Source organism: Diplodia seriata, assembly GCF_021436955.1.
Source record: "Diplodia seriata strain FDS-637 chromosome Unknown scaffold_8, whole genome shotgun sequence".
Classification (NCBI taxonomy): domain Eukaryota; kingdom Fungi; phylum Ascomycota; class Dothideomycetes; order Botryosphaeriales; family Botryosphaeriaceae; genus Diplodia; species Diplodia seriata.
The window spans coordinates 383,188-403,107 of record NW_027117315.1 but is presented as its reverse complement, the minus strand read 5'-3'; the positions used below and the strand labels follow the sequence as shown (position 1 = coordinate 403,107).

General features: G+C 58.8%; 6 protein-coding genes across 6 annotated transcripts; 4 read left to right on the top strand and 2 right to left on the bottom strand.

Annotated features, from left to right (window-relative positions):
* Window positions 1-225: 225 nt before the first annotated feature.
* SLS55_007715 (uncharacterized protein) lies at window positions 226-1,536 on the top strand (the record flags this gene model as incomplete). Its single annotated transcript, XM_066779131.1, has 3 exons — window positions 226-603; window positions 792-1,260; window positions 1,325-1,536. 3 exons carry the CDS (start codon window positions 226-228, stop codon window positions 1,534-1,536), a joined length of 1,059 nt encoding a protein of 352 aa, XP_066629935.1.
* A 1,092-nt stretch (window positions 1,537-2,628) lies between these two features.
* Window positions 2,629-3,792, top strand: HEK2 (RNA binding protein, heterogenous nuclear RNP-K like protein; the record flags this gene model as incomplete). The annotated part of the gene is made up of 2 exons (XM_066779130.1): window positions 2,629-3,022; window positions 3,113-3,792. 2 exons carry the CDS (start codon window positions 2,629-2,631, stop codon window positions 3,790-3,792), a joined length of 1,074 nt encoding a protein of 357 aa, XP_066629934.1.
* Window positions 3,793-4,939: 1,147 nt separating this feature from the next.
* HUT1_3 (UDP-galactose transporter) lies at window positions 4,940-6,281 on the top strand (the record flags this gene model as incomplete). Its single annotated transcript, XM_066779129.1, has 2 exons — window positions 4,940-5,878; window positions 5,931-6,281. The coding sequence occupies 2 exons, from the start codon at window positions 4,940-4,942 to the stop codon at window positions 6,279-6,281; spliced, it is 1,290 nt and encodes a 429-aa protein (XP_066629933.1).
* A 1,394-nt stretch (window positions 6,282-7,675) lies between these two features.
* HUT1_2 (UDP-galactose transporter) lies at window positions 7,676-9,059 on the top strand (the record flags this gene model as incomplete). Its single annotated transcript, XM_066779128.1, has 3 exons — window positions 7,676-7,854; window positions 7,891-8,726; window positions 8,806-9,059. The coding sequence occupies 3 exons, from the start codon at window positions 7,676-7,678 to the stop codon at window positions 9,057-9,059; spliced, it is 1,269 nt and encodes a 422-aa protein (XP_066629932.1).
* A 242-nt stretch (window positions 9,060-9,301) lies between these two features.
* Window positions 9,302-10,807, bottom strand: SLS55_007711 (uncharacterized protein; the record flags this gene model as incomplete). The annotated part of the gene is made up of 1 exon (XM_066779127.1): window positions 9,302-10,807. One exon carries the CDS (start codon window positions 10,805-10,807, stop codon window positions 9,302-9,304), a length of 1,506 nt encoding a protein of 501 aa, XP_066629931.1.
* Window positions 10,808-13,493: 2,686 nt separating this feature from the next.
* SLS55_007710 (uncharacterized protein) lies at window positions 13,494-15,408 on the bottom strand (the record flags this gene model as incomplete). The annotated part of the gene is made up of 3 exons (XM_066779126.1): window positions 13,494-13,532; window positions 14,026-15,224; window positions 15,273-15,408. The coding sequence occupies 3 exons, from the start codon at window positions 15,406-15,408 to the stop codon at window positions 13,494-13,496; spliced, it is 1,374 nt and encodes a 457-aa protein (XP_066629930.1).
* Window positions 15,409-19,920: the final 4,512 nt, after the last annotated feature.

Here is a 19,920-nt window from a genome sequence, read left to right as displayed (position 1 = left end):
TATGCGGGGTAGCGGAAGTGACCCGGAGGGGCTGGCGGGCCTCGGAGCTTCTGCTATTACATGGATATAAAGTCGTGGTCAGCCCACCGCAAGAACGCAAGCCCGAACAGCACTCCCGCATCCAATTACCATTTTCGGATTTTTCTGTCCCGAATCATTTAATTCTGCTAGTATCTTGTTTCTTTCTACCTAAGGCTAGTCACCGACAACACACAGGTCAGAGCCATGTCGAAATCCACCATGCGCGCCGTGGTCTTCAAAGGCCCGGGCAAGGTCGCCGTGGAAGACCGACCAATCCCCACGATCCAGCAGCCGACCGACATCGTCGTCAAGGTCGACTACACGGCGCTGTGCGGCAGCGAGCTGCACGTGTTCCGCGGCCACCAGCCCAGCGGGACCGGCTTCATCATGGGCCACGAGTTCACGGGCACGGTGGACGAAGTCGGCAAGGACGTTAAGACGGTCCAGAAGGGGGACAAGATTGTGAGCCCCTTCACGGTGAGCTGCGGGCAGTGCTTCTACTGCAAGAAGGGCTTTTCGTCGAGGTGTGAGAAGTGTCTGTTGCTCGGGTGCGCGGCGCTGGATGGTGCGCAGGCTGAATATGTAAGTTTGATTTCTTGCATCCACTTTCCTTCTGGTTGGACAAGTCTGTAGTAGTTGGATGCGGGTGTAAAGCTTCAGATTACCCTGGCCGTTTCCTTCACTTGTCGTACGACTTGAACTGGATAACCGGCTTCTATCTTGTTACAGGCATCACTTGATAGGATAGACCATGTTCTAAACTGCCACAGGTGCGCGTCCCCCTGGCGGATTCGACGGTCATGAAAGCACCGCCGGACATAGAAGAGAACAAACTTGTTCTCATGGCAGACATTTTCCCCACGGGCTACTTCGCAGCTGCCAATGCTTTCTCCTCGCTCGCCAAGGACGACATTGCGGATGCTACGGTTGTGGTGATTGGTTGCGGTCCTGTTGGTCTCTGCGCACTCATCAACGCCGTGGACTACAAACCGAAGCATCTGTTCGCTGTCGACAGTATCGAGGACCGACTGAATCTTGCAAAGAGTCTCGGCGCCGAACCGCTGAATTTTCAAACCGATCGGGAAGGGCTGGACAAGCGGATCAAAGAGGTGACCGAGGGTCGCGGGGCTGATGTCGTCATCGAGGTGGTTGGGCTGAGCCCCGCGCTAAAGCTGGGATTCGACATTCTCAGACCATGGGGAATCATCAGCAGTGTCGGAGTGCACAACGGCGAGGCAAGTCTCTTCAGCATTTGCTGAGCGATGAACACCCAGCTGACTCAGGCTCCAGATTCCATGGACAGGTAACCAGGGATACGGGAAGAATCTGCGCGTCCAAATGGGACGATGCCCAGTGCGGTCCATCTTCCCGCAAGCTCTGGAAGCTCTCCAGCGCAAGCAGCACCTGCTGGGATTCATGGCGGACAAGATCATGCCGCTGTCGGATGCGGTTGAGGGCTACGATTTGTTTGATAAGATGAAGGCGCAGAAGGTGATATTCCAAGCGCAAAAGTAGCACAAACAGCTCGGGGCATCCGTTGAGGTCATTGATGGGAAATCCGAGCAGCCGGATCGCGGTGCGATTGGAGGCGTGTAACCAGACCTCGCACAACTAGCTTCAAGCCCGCCATATTTGTGTCCACCGGCGCTTGCGATTGAGTCGTGTTTTTGGCGTGTACGTGTGCGTACGCGCGAGCTCCGGCCGAGACAGCCACGGGACAGCACTCATCCGAGACGGCCAGCGCCCATACCGCGGCGCCTGCATCTGGCACTCGTGTGGGGCGCGTCGACATGGATGCCGGCAGTGCGGACGCGCGGTAAACGCTGTTGCTACTGATTTGCTTGCCCAGCGCCAACGGTGCGTGAGAAATGGGAAAGCTGGTCGGGTGCTGGTAGCGCGCCCGTTGCCGGGCCTTTCGGGCACGCTCCCAACGACGCGCCGCCTGATGCGCACCGGCGGCTGTTCGCCTGCACGAGAGCCGCGAGCTCGGCGGGCTGCATCAGATGTAGAAGCAGCCAGCGCTGCGGTAAATGAGAGGCAACCGCCGCAGCGGCAGGCAGCGTAGCAGGGTGTTGAGGAATGCGCGTTTGAGGGTCCAACGTGATGATGCGCGGCAAGCTTTGTGTGCACCGTTGCTTGGGAGCTAGGCCGGCAGGTGTGGGCTAGCTCCAGCACTCGCTTGCCCGCGCGCCCGCGCCTTTCTACAGCAACCAGAGCACCACCTCCCCACCTCCACGCACATCCAGGACCTTTCCTCTCCACCCGCCGTCCCCAACTCCTTCCCCCTTCACCGAATCGTCTCCCGATTCCTCTCCCTCTTCTCCCCGCTCCCCCATCCTCTCTTCTCCGCCCGCCGCGAAACACCGCCGCCGCCCGCCCGCCACTGCCTTCCGAAGCTCGGTAAGTCTTGCTCGCCCAGGCCACGCATTTACCTCCGTCGCAAACAGCTGGCTAACAGCAAGCAGCGCGCGCCCAAAGCTCCTCCCACCAACCTCTCTATCTCCCCACCAACGCGTCGCAGCTCTGCATCGCCGCGCCGCTTCCTACGCCATTGGATATCTGTGAGCGAACTGTTCTAGGAAATCACCGGACCTTTCCCTCGACACCATGTCTGCCGAAGACGTTGCCATGCAGTCTCCTTCCATCGGCGATGACGTTGCCCAGCCGTTCCAGCACCTCAACGTCAATGAGGCCGGCGAGCCCATTCCCAGGACCGAAGAGGAATATGCCAATGCGCAATTGACCCTGCGCGCCATTGTTTCCTCCAAGGAAGCTGGTGTCATCATTGGCAAGGCCGGCCAGAATGTCGCCAACCTGCGCGACGAGACTGGCGTCCGCGCTGGCGTCAGCAAAGTCGTCCCGGGCGTTCACGACCGTGTCCTTACCGTGACTGGCGCGTTGAGCGGCATCTCTAAGGCGTACCAGCTCGTCGCCAAAGGCCTGCTCGAGGGCGCGCCTTCCGTCGGCATGGGCGGCGTGGTCAACACCAGCGGCACCCACCGTAAGTTCTGGTCTACTCATTTGCTCCAACAAGCGCCGCTGCCCACTCCCAAACCGTTGTTGGTGCTTTGCTAACAGTTCGCGCTGATAGCCGTTCGCCTGCTCATTTCTCACAACCAGATGGGCACCATCATTGGTCGCCAGGGTTTGAAGATCAAGCAGATCCAGGATGCCTCGGGCGTCCGCATGGTTGCCCAGAAAGAAATGCTCCCGCAGTCCACGGAGCGCATTGTCGAAATCCAGGGCACGCCCGAAGGTATTGAGAAGGCTACTTGGGAGATCGGCAAGTGCTTGATTGACGACCACGAGCGCGGCTACGGTACCGTCCTCTACAACCCTGCTGTTCGGGTCCAAGCTGGCACTGGCGGCCCCGTTGGCAACGGATTCGCCGGAACCCGCTCCTACAACCGTACTGGTCACGGCAACGACTTTAGTGACTCTCCCACCTACAGCCGCCGCTCGGGATCGGATGCCGCCTCGCGCCCTCCGATGCCCACGACAACTGAGGATGGCGAAGAGATCCAGACGCAGAACATCAGCATCCCTTCGGACATGGTGGGCTGCATCATCGGTCGCGGTGGCAGCAAGATTAGCGAAATCCGGAAGAGCTCCGGTGCACGCATCTCCATCGCCAAGGCTCCCCACGACGAGACTGGCGAGCGCATGTTCACCATCATGGGCAGCCCCAGCAGCAACGAGAAGGCACTGTACCTTCTCTATGAGAACCTCGAGGCGGAGAAGATGCGCCGCAGCCAGGCGCCCCAGGAGTAAGGCGGCATCCGCGAGCCTAGACCTTTACTTGATTTTCGTCGGCAATGCGCAGCCAGCCGTGCGCGAGCATGGCAAAGGCGTTTCGTTCAGCTGCTTCGGAAATTCGGTTGTCCTGCGGCTTCCGGTCTTCGGGTTCCGCTCTCCAATGATTACCCAAAAGCAATCTCCTTAGTGCTTCGACCGGCTACGTTCTCAGCTCATAATCCTCTCGCAAGTTGAGCGGTTACGACTTCATGATTTATGTCTTGATATCCGCACGTCTACCCTTCGCCAGTCCGCGAAAGGAGTACGGACGTCAGCATTCAGGCTCGCTGTCTTTTCCCGGCAAATGGTTGGCTCTGGCCACAGACTGCCGGAAAAGAACCACCCCCCACACCTCGCTCTCACACAGATCGCACTCAAAACTCCCATAAAACCTTTCCTCAACAATCTCTTAGCTCTCGATAGCACTCTTGCCCTTTCTTACTCTCGACATCCTGGCCCCTTTCTCTTCATTCGCATGATCTACAGGGGCACTCACTCTCCGCCGGCCAGAGCGTGCTGGCAAATTGATTATGACCTTGTAAATAACGAATGAAGGAACGATCGGAAGACAAGTCTATTGAATAATGCAGAAGTTCATTGCTTCTATGAGATCCCATGTGCTGATTTGGATACTAAGGGAAAGATTGACGTAAGCATACATCTGAGTACTTTGATAATCGACCACGAGAGCCTTACGAGCCGGCTAAAAAGGACTGCAGATACCCGAAAACTTAGATAGTGAAGAAATTATAGGCCACGTGGGTCGCGTCGTGCAAGTGTTGAGAAGGTTGGGAGAGCTACTTCCCTCAAGTCGTAGATATCGGCAGGTCGATAAAGGCAAGAGCAGCCGACCTGCTCGGTCACGTCGAAGCTGCGTTACATGCTCTGCGGGGGTCACGGTCGTTCTTTCCGTCTGTTTGTTTCCTTCCCAAAAAGGAAGTCACTTCAATCGCGCCTGACCCTTTCAGCGCTACCAGCGGGCCGCCAAACTCTTCCACCACCTTACTCTATTTTCCTCCCATCCTCTGCGACATCAATCTGCGCACGCAGTCATCGACTTGCACTCGCACGCTTGACCCACTAGAGCGAGGAGTTCCACCAGATCTTCTCACAGTTCGCCATCATGAAGCACCCCAATATCGAGCTCTTGCGCGCCAAGCTCATGCTCATGAGCCCGGACGACTGCCCGCCGGCCGCCATTGCCGCCGCTCGAAAGCACTTCCCTGGCGCGCTCAAGATGGTGTGGACCGCTCCTCCTCGCGTTGCGCCCGGTGCTGGCCCGGAGGACTCCGAATCTTCCAGAAAGAAGCTCGCCGCGGTCGGAGCTCATCGACGCGCTCGTTCCAATGCCATCGTAGACCTTGCGGCTCCCGCTCTGGGCGTTGGCGCGAAGAACTTTGATTCTGCTAGCGAGAAGCCCGCCATCGTCGGGACTCACCATCGTGTTCGTTCTAACGCCATTACAAGCCTTCCAGCGCCTGCTCTGGACGTTGTTGACCTCACCGACCCTGAGATCGTTGATCTCTCTGATCCTGCTCTCGCTTCTAAGAACAATGTCGGTGTCGGCTTCGGCAACAATCAGCACAACCTCGCGCAGAATGACATGATTCCTGCCAACACCGGCCAAAATGACGCTACGCTGCGCAACGCCATGGGCCCTGCTGGAAATAAGATAACATCCATGGGCTTCGTGCCTGGCAATGTATCCCGCAACTACGTTGGTCACCAGCACCGCAACAAATTGCCTCAGGGCAGCACTGAATCGCTCAACTATGCCAACGCTGACGTTCCCGAAGCTGACAAAGTCTATCACGAGGCACAAAGTGCCGCCTTCCAGAACTCACAAGTCCCCTCTTACGTCAACGACCCTATGCAGGGGGTAAATGTCACGACACTTTTGTCCTCAAAGTACGTCCAGTCATCCACCCGCACGACCTACCACATGAATGCCGGTTCTGGTCGCGTTGAGCCTGCCGAGAAGAGTAACAAGCGTATCTGTAAAGGCATAGTTGATGCTAGGGGCGGACTTTCCACAAAGAGTTCTGTCCCAAAGATCTCTGCGGTCGGTCCTATCCAGCTCTCCCCAAAACAGACCGAACACTCACTACAACTAGGACAACTGCGACAGTTCTGCCAACAAGACCGCCAACAAGCGTAAACATGATCACGCCATTCAGAAAGACGGCAAGAGCGGCCTGAGCGATGCCAAGTCTGGTAAGGTTGCACAAAAACCTGATGTAATTATCATCAGTGACGAAGACAACTACCTTGATGTGGAGAAAACAGGTACGGACGACAACACAAACGGCAGGCTGTCGACCTTCGAGCCTCGCTACGTCGTAGTCGACGCCGTGGGCTGGATTTTCCGCGAAGTGACAAGCCTGGAGAAGGCTGTTGGTGCCTGCAGGCAGGTAATGCCGCCCATCGATGCTGGCAACGGAGTCAATCTATTCGGTAAGCGCTAATCTCGTCAATGCTACAGAGAAGAACACAACGCCGACTCTAACGTTTTCTCTTCGTGAACAGTTAATGATATCGCTCACTATCATGTGCTCAAAGAGCTTAGAACCGAAGCCCGTCGTCCCTACGTAGGATGGAGGGATCTCACGGGGTCCTCGCGCAATAAGTTACTGATGCGTACTGAACGCATCCGTACCAAAGCATGGCTCCTCACAGAGCGAGGCTGCACGATCGATCCTGACGACAAAATGTGGGACTTCTCTCCGCTGTGGTATCTCTTCAAGGTGAAGGTTGCCGAGCTCAAAAGGGATGAACAAGAAATGCGTCGTGCTGGCGGCGACGGTGGATTTGGCGGTGAATTTGGCGGTGGAGCGGGCGGTGCCAATGACGGTAGTGGTAGGCATGGTAGTGAAAGTGCTGCCGCTTTCTCCAGTGCTGAAGTTTCGGCTGCTGGCGTTGGAGGTGGTGATACGAAGAGGCACAAAGCGCGCTGCTCTGAGTCCGACACGGCGTGGCTTCGTTTTGAGGATGACGATTGAAGCAGCGGATCATTGGTCGTTAAACATGACGGCGTCTACTTTGTTCTAACATGTTTGCGATCGAAAGTTGGACTCGCTGCTGCGCTGTCAATGCGTACCATACTCAAAGGAAATAGTTGGGAGGCCCACTTCACAATATGGGTTACTGATCTGCAAGTTTGGGTGCAGGTGGACTAGATTCTAGAAGAAAGTCCTTGGGCATGTCTAGGTACAAATATTGACTATTTGGTCCCCCCGTTCCACCTGACAAGCGATGGTTGTGCGGGTTTCCAAAAGCAGTAACCGCGAAATGCCACAAGTGGAAGGTGCACGGTGCCTAGCGAGCAACACTTGAACGGTGAGTCTAAGGGGCGAGTGTGGTGTTCCTGGATGCCCGGAAAGCAGGCGGTCGGCAGGGCTGACGTCTCGGACGGAATTTTGGGCGAGATGAGGTCAGACGATGCCTGAGGCACGCAGTCTATTTTAATTAAGCTCCAGGCTGGTGGTGGGGCTGTTGGGGCTGAAGACGGCGCGGAGATCGGCAGAAGCTTGGCTGGCTAGCCAGGGACCTTGATGCCACCTATCGACATCTGCAATCAGACACATGCTTTTAATGCGCCCTCCGCTCGTTTCTGACTCCAAGTCGAAACTGCTCCCCAACGCCATGACGACGCCTGCCCGCTAGGCCATCCCATCCCGCCTCACCCTCGCCCTCGCCCTCGCCCTCACGCTCCTTACGCTCATTTCGACGCCCTCGCGCCGCCCTCGCGCCCGCCCCGCCGGATCCGACCATCCTTGCCCGCAACACCACAGCCCTCACGCAACCCACACGTTTCCGATCGTCGCACATCCGCCACAGCCCCTCCGAATAGACACGCGACATGGCGCGTAACAAGTCTGCCTCCGCCGGCAATGGCGCAATCGCCCAACATGACGCAAAGAGTGCGAACGGGACCCTGGCAAACGGCAGCGCAAAGCCGAGCGCAGCGCCCGCGCCGGCGCAGAAGCAAGCCGGCGCAACCGAGCTGGTCGTCTGCGTCGCCGGCATATACGCTTCGTTGTAAGGACCACCAGGGATATGCACGCCATGTTACAGTTTCGCAGCGCTGACGTCTGAGATCTACGGCTACAACAGCCTGTCGTGGGCCCTTCTGCAGGAGCGCATCACGACGACGCGGTACGGGCCACCGGCGGCGCCCGAGACCTTCACGTACTCGATCTTCCTGAACACGGTGCAGTCGGCCTTTGCGGCGCTGACGGGGTACGCGTACCTCCTGTCGTCGAAGCCTAAGGGTGGGCCCGTCCCCGCCATCTTTCCGTCGCGCCGCATCTTCTTCCCGCTGGCGCTGGTAGCGGTGACGTCGTCGCTGGCGTCGCCGTTCGGCTACGCCAGCCTCAAGTACATCGACTACGTGACGTTCATCCTGGCCAAGAGCTGCAAGCTGCTGCCCGTCATGTTCCTGCACCTGACCGTGTTCCGCAAGCGCTACCCGCTGTACAAGTACGCCGTCGTCGCGTTGGTGACGCTAGGGGTCGCCGTCTTCACGCTGCACCACCCGTCGACGGCGAAGAAGGCGGGCAAGCACGCTTCCGTCGGTGACAACACGACGTGGGGCCTGGTGCTGCTCGGGATTAACTTGTTGTTCGACGGCCTCACCAACTCGACCCAGGACCACATCTTCACCGCTTTCAGGCCCTTCTCTGGCCCGCAGATGATGTGCGCTCAGAATATCATGTCGACGGCATTGACGGCCGCGTACCTGCTGCTCTCGCCGTACGTCGCCCAGACGCCCGTCGGCGCTTTCGTCGGCATGTCGGCGGCGGACGGTGGCGAGTTGCGGGAGGCGTTGAGCTTCGTGACGCGCTACCCGCAGGTGGGCTGGGACGTTCTCTCGTTCGCCGCGTGCGGCGCCGTGGGTCAAGTGTTCATCTGTAAGTTTTTGTCCTGCATAACCAATGCTGTAGGGGATTTTCCTTTTTGGCTAACAGTACTTTTTTCCTTTTTTTGCAGTCTACACCCTGTCGCACTTCTCGTCCCTCTTGCTGGTCACCGTCACCGTGACCCGCAAGATGCTGACGATGGTGCTGTCGGTCGTCTGGTTCGGCCACAGCATCCAGGGCATGCAGTGGCTGGGCGTCGGGTTGGTCTTTGGCGGCATCGGCGCCGAGGCCGCCATCAACAGGCGCGAGAAGAAGCAGAAGGAGAAGGCGAAGTTGGAGGCCGCTTCTGCTGCGGCAAAGGAGGAGGGCAAGAAAGAGTTGTAGTGGGTGGGGGGGTTTGTAGGAAGTGGAGGAGGAGAAGGAAAAAGTGTGAAAAGGTAGGGTAGAGGAACCGTGTGCATTAGGGAGGCGTTTCCGATGGTTGTCACTTTACTTGTACATACTACACAATGTCTAGATCAAAACAGTTGTCGTCCGCGTCTAATTTTGCATGGTGTATGCTATCAAGAACTAGCGCCCCGCCACTCTCACTCACTCTTTCCCCTCTCTAATCTGCTCACCATTCACTAATACTCCTCTAAAACAGGGCGTTTCTCCTCCGGGTACGTCACCAACGGAGGCCTCTGGGGACCCCAAAGCCATGGATGGGATCTCTTCACCTTCTTCTTCTCGTGCCACTCGGAATACTTGGCCTTGTTCTCCTTCTCATTCTTGCGCTGCTCTATCAGCTTGCGCGCGTCCTCGGCGTCCCACCCGCCCGTGTCCCACTTGCCGTACTTGAGCCGCTGATTGTTCTCGTCGTCCTCGTCGAACGGGTCGTATTTGAAACCCGGCTGCAGGCCCTTCTTCCTCCAGTACTCGTCTTCGTCATAGTCGGCTACGTCCCTTTTGTTTTTCTTCGATGTCGTGGCCGCGATCGTCGTGTCCTCGACCTGGCTGTCTGAGACTGTGCTCCCCTCGCGCACCTCGGTCTTGTCGACGATGCTGTTGGACACGGCGCTGGCGTCGCGCACGTCGGTCGACTCGACGGAGGAGTCGGACACGGTGCTGCCGTCGCGGACGGTGCTGTGGTCGACGGTGCTGTTGGAGACGGTGCTGGTGGTGTCGATGTTGTTGTTGTTTCCGTTGTTGTTGTTGTCGTTGCCGTTGCCGTTACCGCCGTTGTTGTTGTCGTTGGAGGAGCCCCCGATGATGGCGTCGCTGACGGTGCCCCCGGAGACGGTGGCGCCATCCTGCACGGTGCTGTCGTCGATGGTGGCGTCGACGATGGTGGCGTCGCTGACGGTGCAGTTGACCAAAGTGCTGTTGATGATGGTCGAGTCGTTGATTTGGCAGTTGGCGATGGTGGAGGAGGCGACGGTGCTGCCGGTTTGCTTTTTGTTGCCGTTGTCGTTGCCGCCGTTGTTGTCGTTGTTGGGAGGGTTGGGAGGGTTGGGGTTGGAAGGGTCCTGGCTGGGGCTGGCGGTGGGACTGGAGCTGGAGCTGGAGCTGGAGCTGGAGCTGGAGCTGGGAGGGTTAGGAACGGGGGTGGAGCTGTGTCTGGGATTTGGGCGTATGGGCCATCTGCTGATGGTGTTGGGGTTTTGGTTGTCGTTGTTGTTATTGTAGTTGGGATTGTTGTTGTTGTTCTTGTTTCTGTGCCTGTGGTCGACGTAGTTGCTGTTGGTAGGGGCCGGGGCCTGGGTCTGGGTGGGGACCGGGTTCAGCGTCTGGGTGGTGTACATGCCGTCCTCTTGGGGAAGAGGGGGGATGCCGGCTGCGAGACGCTTCGGTCTGGCCAGTGTGCGTATATTGTGAGACCAGCTAACACCAAGCGGTTCCCATGAGCGAAGGGCCTGGGTCCAGATTGGAACCGCAGTGGTGAGGAGGGCCGATAGGCCCAAGAGGAGAAGGAGACTGAGAAGCTTCATCTTCGCTGCCTGCGTCTCGCAGCTTTCCTTCTTTGTGGGAGGGAAGAAACTGTAGTGAAGACCAAGGAGGGCGTGGCGATTGCGCTTGAGCTTTTTAAGTTCTCCCTTTTGACATGTCAGGCCAGATTGGCGATAGTGCCAAGGTGTTTTGTTGAGGTGCATGCTCTATTCTTCCAGGGATGGTGTAGTGCTAAGCCGTGGTTGTGGGGTAAACGCCCTCGCTCCGTGGCTCTGGAGTTTAGTGTTCCCTTTCCTCTCCAGGGACTAGTACCGTGAAGAAGTCTCTGGGATTTGCGACGGGTGGTCACAATTTGCGAATGATTTTATGCCTGTTTCTCCACGCCGACGATATCGCGGATGCATATTCGAGTGTAGGTCTAACTTGCGGTGATATGAGGGAGCAGATGGTAGGGCTTTGGGTACGTAATAATGCCCGGGCGAACATGAAATCACACGTGCACTACCTTTCGAAAGCACTGAAAGAGGATAGCTGTGTTGGGACTTTAGTAATAGTGAGCCAAGTACCGTTGTAGAGCACCAGAGAAAGGAGCCAATCAACCTTGGCTTTGCCAATCCAAAGGTGGGTCAAGAGCTAGACACCCGCTCATCATGGCACTGGATTGGTTGAGCGCCTGAGCCATTTCTCTTCATCAACCATCCTTCCTCATTTTTCAAGTCACACCAAGGGAAGGGAGGGAAATGAGATTATCACGTTGTTCTACTTTCCCCTCTTTTATGCTTTGCACGTACCATTTTCCATCAGATACTCAGTCTAGCCAAAAAGATAGTCGAACAGAGAGGCCGATTAGTTGATAAAGCACTTGAAAATATAAGGGGTTCATCTTGCGTGTCTTGCAATTTCTGGAAAGGGGAAAGGACAAGCATCACGTTGCAAGCAGAAAGGAGAACAAACTTAAAAGAAGCAAGATTTAGTCAACGACCAATGACAGGCCAGCGCGGCACTTTTCTTCCGTCATCGTGAGGCTTCTGCTGGCCGATCAAAGCACGACGATGACGCTTTAAGGCGACGCACTGCAATCTACGCGCCGAAACTCTACATCTTGGTGGTGCCGGGGGCGAAAAGCTCTCCTGGACCATGGTTCTGACGTGGCTGTCCCGTAGACGTACCGTAGAGATCCAAAAGCCTCGCTTAGCTTCGCATCCGTGCGACGTGGAGAAGCAGGAACGGTGTGGCGCTCGGCTCTTGCGCGAGCCTAGAGCAACGTCCCGCGACGTCGAGCCGTTTGACCGGCGTTCGTCGAACCCCCAACGAGCCATTGGTGGGCGCGTGGATAAGGAGACACGGGTGAAACCGACGGCGCTAAGGCCAAACGTGCGTAACGAGAGGGGTGAGGAGCATATGGGCGAGGGGAATGGGGGCTGAGAATGCTACTTTGAGCACCACTAGACGAGATGGCTATTGGACTTCGTGTCCAAGAATAGGTAGAGTATAACGAATAAAAAATAGAAAAGCGATAGTAATGGTGCCAAAGTGGGCTTTGTACAGCTGTCCGGCAAGCTCCAGAGAGGGCGTGACGCAGGCGGTGTTCGGGATCAGCCTCTTGGCCGTTTCGCTTTCATTTGCCGGGCTGGGTAGAGCATCTGCACATCAGAAGCCAGGGGATAGCCGTGGGCTGGGAAGAACATGACGAAGTGGCGGGCTGCACGAGTCGTCAAATCCGACGGAATAAGTGTGTCGTTACATACGTGGTCCTTATGAGCGGCCTGAGACGGGCGAAACCATCCAAAAAGGCTCCATATCCGCTTGGGGCAAGGGGCACGAGTCAGCTCCAGGCGCGCCCCGATCGGGACCGAGGGCGAGGAAGTAAAAAGAACAGCTTGTTTTCTGCGTCTTAGTATAGCACGGAGCAATGGTGGAGACAATAAAGCGATGACGGCGGCAGGCGGGAACCGGCGTTGATCGTCGGACGATGACGCCGCGATGTGCGGACCAAGTCTCCGCCAGACCCCTACTTTCCGGTACCTGCGTGGCGGGTACTGGCGCGCGGGTGCTCTTACTGGACGTAGAAGGTGGATGGGTGGAGGCTGACGGGGGGTGCTAGGGCGGGAGACCACCACAGTGGAGTTGTGGCTGAGTTTGACGACGGTGACAGCCGGCGGCACGGACAGCGCTAAGTGAGGCTGTGTGGGCTGGTGAGTAGGGAGTCGCTTCTCGAACAGGAGTTGGAAAGAGCTCCGTTGGTGGCGTTAGCACTGTCTCAGCCCGGCCATGATATAGCCAGGGCCCGCCTTAAGAGAACCCCATCAATGCGGCGTCGGGTGGAGCGGGCCCGAATGGAAGGAAGCTTTCTGGTTTCCAGGCACCGCGAGTCGCCATTGGGTCGGTCTTGCCCGTGTTGCGGATTCCTCTACTCGGTCCAATGGACGGAACATGACAAAAACATGGCTGATATTCCCTTTTTAGCGCTCCTCCTCCTGCGCGTGCGCTCCACAAAGCTCTCAAGGGCCGAAAACACGCCGGAGCCATGCAATCCTCTACCTAGCTACTAGCTACTGTCGTAACTTCGTGATGAGGAAGCCCAAATAAACATGATACCCTCGGAAAATGACTTCGGTAGCGACAGTCGGGAAAGAACGGCAGACAGAAAACAAACTTGTAATGAGATTCAGAAACAATCCAATGCCGCAGATGCATGTCCCGCCAAGCGCCAAACTGAGGAAAAAGGGATATATGTAAAAAACCGCCATGCCACCCATCTATCGCGACATCGAAGGGGTATCGCATAAGAATGGAACAGGACAAGGAGGGGAACCGAAGTGAAAGAGCCACCCACACTAGAACTAGGTCATCCTACACGACATCAACACGACACCTTACAATGCCTCGTCAAATCCGTGACCGATCATCATCCACAAAGCTGGTCTGCTGCACACGAAGACATCTACATCATGGTCAGATCATGCCAGCCCAGTTGCCCGCCCCAAAGCCTTTTATCGACGTGCCGACAACACTGTCGTGCTGCTGGTGCTGCGGCCCCGGCACATGGACGAGATGGTTCATGTACGGTTGCTGGTGCATTGGCTGTTGCTGTGACAACACGGGCCCACGCCCGCCACGAGGGGAAGGCGTTGTTTCGCTGGTCGGTGTCGAGACGCCGTACGCAGTCGAGTCGCCAACCGACTGCTCCTGCTTGATCGACGGAGTGCCGTGTTGGGGGCGGCTGCTGCTGTTAGGGCGCGATGAAGACGACAACGAGACGGCTGTCGAAGGCCGAGTGTTGGTGGTGTTGCGGGACGCCTGCTGCGAGGACGTCTCACGGCGACGCTTGGGCCCGTCTTTTGCCTTGGGATGGGTGTGACACTGTCGAAGACGTATTAGTGACTGGAGGTTGACGGGTTGATGATGGAGGATCCCTTACCTTGTACGCGTGCCTGAACCAGGTGGTGCCTTTCTTCTTGCTGCTGACCAGCGCGACCCAGTCGCCGCAGCTCCCGCACAAGCCTTCCCACACGTCCAGGTTGCCCTCTGTGCGACGGGTGTCCTGCGGACCCTGGAAGGCGGCGCCCGTGTTCGCACTGACGCCATGCGTGAACGACTTGTCGTACCAATAAGCGCTATTCTTCAGCACGAGCCACCTGCCCGGCTTGCACAGTCCACACCAGCCCTCGCGCTTGTTGCCGTGCCCACGGACCCAGCGGGGGGTGTAGAGATCGCCCTCGAAGCGCAGCTCCTGTTCCTTGGGCATCATGTCGGGATCCGCGGGATGGAAGTCGGCCTCAGGGGGGTCGCAGGGTTCCTGGTGCAGGGAAGCGTAGAGATTGGGCGGCTCGGAGAAGTCGGCAAAGTGGGCGGCGCAGCCATGGTGCTGGTGGTCATTGCTCTGGAGCAGGCCGTACATGCCCTGGGACGGCACGGGACGGGGGGCTTCCAATTGGTAGCGCTGGGTGGGCGGCGAGAACAGCGGGCCCTGGGTGGACGGCAGCGGATGCGGCTGCGAGGACAGCACGTACTGGGACTGCGGGAGGTGCATGCTCATGGTGCTCGGGGCGAAGGCGGGCATCGACTGCGGGGCATGCGGGTTGAGGCGCTGGCCGTAGTTTGCAAAGCGGTCCTGGGCCTGGTGGACGGCGAGGGCCGGGGTGGAGGTGGGCGCGCCCGTCATGCCCGTGGACCACCGCTTGGCGCGGTCGCTGTCCATGCTGTAGGGCGAGGAGCGCACGGTGGAGTGCGGGCCCGGCGAGGCGCCGCCGCGGCTGACGGTCCGCACGGGATCGTGGCGTTGCGGGGAGGTCAGGGGCGACAGGAGGTTGTTTGGCGGATCCATGGGGGCCCAGCTGTCATAGTCAGACGCTGTGTACGAGTGGGTGTCCGTCTCGGACGAAAAGTCATCGTACGTGGTGAAGCCGGTGCCGGTGCCGGTGCTCGTGGTGGAGAACGAGGCACCCGAGAAGCGCTGGGACGGGTTATGCAGGTAGCCGGTGTTGGGGTCCTGGCGCAGGCGGAGGTCAATGATGGGGCTGTCCTCGTCGGTGCCCAGGAAGGGATGGTGGAAGTCGGGCATGTCTGGATCCATGTTAGGATAGTCCATCATCTCGCACGCCTTTTGACACCATGATTCTGCGGAGGTTGTCAGGATTAATAACAGCGTGCTGGCGGGCAACGTACCAGTGTCGGCGTGGGCGTGGGCGGGCGCAGGGTAGCACTGGTCGGAGCCGGCGGCGTCGGCGGGCCGCCAATGGTACTTCTGGCCCCCCATGCTCGAGGGGCGCGAGGTTGCAGGCGGCTGGGGCTTGGCCGTCATGTTTGGCTGTGGCACCGGCCACGTGCTGGCTGGCTGAAAGGAGGCCGAGGTGTGGGTGGGCTGCGGTTGCACGGGAGCAGAGCCATACGAATACATTATCTGCGGGCCGGGGCGGGACGGATCCTGGACGAAGATATCGGGCGCACCAAGCGACGGACGGTATCTTTATACAGGTCAGTGGTGTTGTCGGCGCGCGGGCAGACGACGTACTGGGGTTGTGCATTGAATTCCATTTTTAAACGCTGGTAGGCGACTGGACGCGCACGTTAGCTCAATTGGGAATGCATGATGACTGCCGGACCCCGCCAGGGAGCCGTGCAGCGGCACGCCTGGCTCGACGGTGACGCCGACGAGCCGCAGACGCAAGGGAGGGCTCACCAGGTGCGGGTGCGCTGCGGTAGAACGGAGGGCGTGGCAATCAAAGGAATGTACAGAGCAAGGTACCAATCGCAGCCGGCGCGAGCGGGTAGCAGTGCTCCAAGGCAAACGAGCGAGTGTAGGTGCCGAGGGGAACCAAAAGAGTGACAGGGCCAAAGTAGGGGAACTCACAGCGGGCAGCCCGCTGTATATGGCGGCGCGGAGAGCATCGTCACTTGGCTGCAGCATTCTGGAACAGCGCGCTGCCTCTCTCCACTGTAGCAGAAGCCGAGCGCTGCGCGCACGCCCATAGGGCAGAAGCTTGGCCGGCAGCTGGCCGGCACCGCCTTGGCGAGCGGCATCGTGCGCTCGCCGCTTGGGAGCGCCCCGAAACGGATGCGGTTTCAGGAGGCCACGCCGCGCCTGCCTCGATCGGGCACTCGGAGAATATGGGCGGTGTCGGCTGCCAGCCGCGACGAGGAGTCGCGCTGAAACTGCGCCGCGGCGAAGCGAAGGCAGAGGCGCCCCTGCCGCTGCCGTCGACTAGCAGCCGCCCGGGCCCAGCCTGCGCCGCGGCTCAACTCTCCGCTATCCACTTCTGCGCTCCGCCAGCCCACACGCCCGCACAGTGACGCCCGCCAGCCCGCCAGCCCAGAGCCGCTGCGACACCACCCCCGCGCGTCACCGTTGCATGGCGGCCGCCACCGCGCCCAGCCAACCCCAGCCCTCGCCCGTCACGCGTCCGCCGCGCCGCCGCTATCGAATGCTGCCGGTCGCACCGCTCGGCTATTGTCGCGCGTGCGCGCCGTTGCGGTCGTCGGTTTGATCGCCGTGGAGCCTCTCGCCGGGGCCTCAGGTGTCGGATGACTTGGCTCGCGACGGCCGGTCCACCGCGTGGAAACGTGACGGGCTGCAGACGAGGCGCACCGGCTGCCGGCGCGGGGATGATCAGCGCGCTGCGAGTCAACTGCCACCTTCTTAGCCCCAAGCCCCTCGTGTCAATCTCCCGGCAACACGCCATGCTCCCGGCCCGCATGCTGACGGCACAACGCCCCAGATCCAGCTCCAGCGCATGATCGCATCGCCGTCGCCTTACTGCTTCCGCCAGCGCCTGCAGCGCCCGATATCTTCTGTGCCACCAGCTCCGCCATCCACAATATTCGCCGAGCACGTTCACAGTCCGCCACACGCCCCGGTCCCTGCCCGCCTCCCGGTGCAACCGCCTTCGCCAATTGCACCGCGACGGCCCGCGCTCGACGCGTCTCCTCCAGCTGCAAGCCAGAGCTTGTTTGGCAGGCGCGCAATTGAAGCCAATGCCGCCGCCGCTGCATCTGGCTGGCTGACAATCCGCGGCCAGTCGCCCGCCCGCGACTGGCTCTCGATTTCTGCCGCATCTCGCGCGCGAGGCCAGCCACGCGCCACCAGACCCTGCCGCATCGTGGCAGATGATCTCGCTGACGTCCATGGTAGATCGCTGGCTGACACTCCCCAGCTGAAAGCCTCCGACGCCAGCCGCCTGCTGCAGGTCATTGTCTCGTGCATCGGCACCATCGGGCACGCCTGCTCGTGCACGCCTTGAGGCGAACACTCTCTTACCGCCAGAGTGGCCAGCCGCCAAGGAGGGCAAGATAATAGGCAAAGTCGCTCCCGACCCGTACACGAATCCCATCCGCCGCTCTTCCTCCAAGGCCGCCATTTGTAGAGGCAAGAGACCCTAGCAGACCGCTCAGGCGACCGGCCAGCAAATCATGAGCATCAGATGCCAGAGCAGATCACGATAAGGACGCACGTCTGGCATGGGGCCGGCCAAGCCAGTGAGCACTACATCGGATCAATCACCAACCACGAGTGGTCGCACCGGCGGGGCTCTCGCAATTCTGGCTCTCCTTTTGACGATCCATTCCTTGCATCGCGCCCGGGGTATGAGGCACGACGACAAAATCAGGAAGAAACTGCATTTGTGCGTCCGACTAAAAGAATCCACGGCGCGCAATGTTGCCGGCCTCAAGAAGAGGAGCGTGCGTTCCGCGCTATGAGCGGAAGCCAGGAAAAGCAATTACCAGAGCATCGTTCGCAGCCTGATCGCTTCGGCGGGGCCATATGCGGACCCTGAATATTCAAGAAAGACACGGACTGGCCTGCCGACCTGTCGTACAGATCCGCAGGGGAGAGCCAAAGCCGCCGAGAATGGCCCGCGCGACTTGACAACCGCTACCAGATCATCCAAAGCCGGTGCTGTTGGCACGATGCGCCATGTCGCTGCCTGATTCCTTGGGCAAAGAGGAGCGAGCGGTGACTTGCGCGTACCTGACCACGGGGTGGAGAGCCTGACCAAGTTTCAGGCAATCATGGAACGCATGACGGCGGCGTTTGCCTCGTCTTGATTTCGACTGCAGCAGGGCGACAGCGATATCATACTGACGAGGGCGACGAGACAACCTTGCGCAATTCACCACGCTAACCTAGATCGCCGCCCAGATGAAGCGCAGCATGAACACCAGCGGCCACGCCGCACGGCATCTGGAAGTCTCAACCACATCCAATGTGGCGATTCTCACAAGGTCACTCGGGGTGGCCCGCCCCGCAACGGACTTGCGCCTGTGTTGCACGGCACACGAATGCTGGCGGAGGAATGTTTGCAGGCCTGCTAAGCCAGGCCTAAGCGGCGTAGCGGCGTAGCGGCATAGTCTCCGCATTTCGAGAGCCACATGGTTTTTGGCCGGTACACCATCCAGATGCACGTTACCTGTACCCGAAGCTAGGCGCTGCCCACGGACCATCCTCAGCGATTTTAACCTCCAATAGGCCGGGATGGGCGACGGCCGTTCCATGGCAATGGCGGATCTCGTCGCTTCTGCACGCGGTGCCCACGTCGACCCCCCTTCCTTGGTTTCCGCGGTTGAAGAGTTAAAGTGATGAAAGGCCGGCGAGGCGATGTAACGGCTGCTACCGTGGCTGTCACCAGCCCTACCCGAAGTTACAGCACGTTTGTCCGCTGTAGGCCTCCTCGCTACCAGCCGAGGTGACAGGGCGCTAGCGGCTTCGCCGTGCGCCGTTAACGGCCAGAAAGTGGCGTGCCTGTCAGCATTAAGTTCACGCGGTGCCAAGGTACGCGCCTTGACAAAGACGGTAAGCATCCAGACCTCACTTCTTGAGACCGATTGCCCGAAAGCTGCGCCGAGGGAAGACGGCAGGACGTGACATGCTCAATCAAGGGCTTGTGAACATATCGAACCGGGCGTGTTGCGTCTATGGGCTAAAACCGCATTCGACCGACGAATAGGCCACAAAAGTCACTGAAGAATGTTCCGTGAGCTATTCCTGACGCGCGGTGGCACGGCTCCGCATTCCAAGGATGCAATGCCGACTCTATCCTTGGGACGTTGGCGAACACAACATGGTCTTCACATCGCTTTCCACTGCCTTGCTGCCTCTCCTCTTGGCCTCCAGTGTGCATGTCCTGCTTACGGTTGCACCACGGCGACGCTGTGAGCCTACATTGCGCGGAGATGCCGTGGGGGTGTCGGGTCTCTCCTGGTTTCGGTGTCGATCGCAGAGAGTGGAGCATGTTTCTGCACGCACCCACTACTCAAAATCCTGCGATTTAACCAGGCATCCGTCCAATGATATGCCGCCGCACCAAGGACGTACTCTAAGTAAAGATCATGCCGGTTTTTTGATTGGCCATTAAGCTCGGACGGCCAGCGATCTCGTGACGGTGGCCCATTCTCTCTGTGCTGCCACCTTGAGCGGCGACTTCTCTGCGGCAGTAGCTCTACCTGCGAGCGCTGCAGCAAGGTTCGGCAGGGGTCCAATCTTGTCTGTCTCCTCGCTCTTGCTGGCCCACGCGGTTGTTCTCAGCCTAGCTGTTCGGATCGTTGCGTTGTATCACTGACCGCAGCAGATGAGTGTTACAGCCCCTTTTCCAGACCCTTCGTGTCTTCACAACCCTAAATCGTCTCATCGTCGGCCGGTCAATGACAGCAAATGGATTTGAAATGCTCACACACTTGGCGTTCCATGGCTCGAAATGCATTGACGATGGACCAGCTCACATGCGGCCTCTCAAAACGGTAAGAGCCAACGTCGTTCAACCGATTGAGAACAAGACACAGAAGATGGAAAATGCTCACAGGGCAGTCTTGTTCACATGTT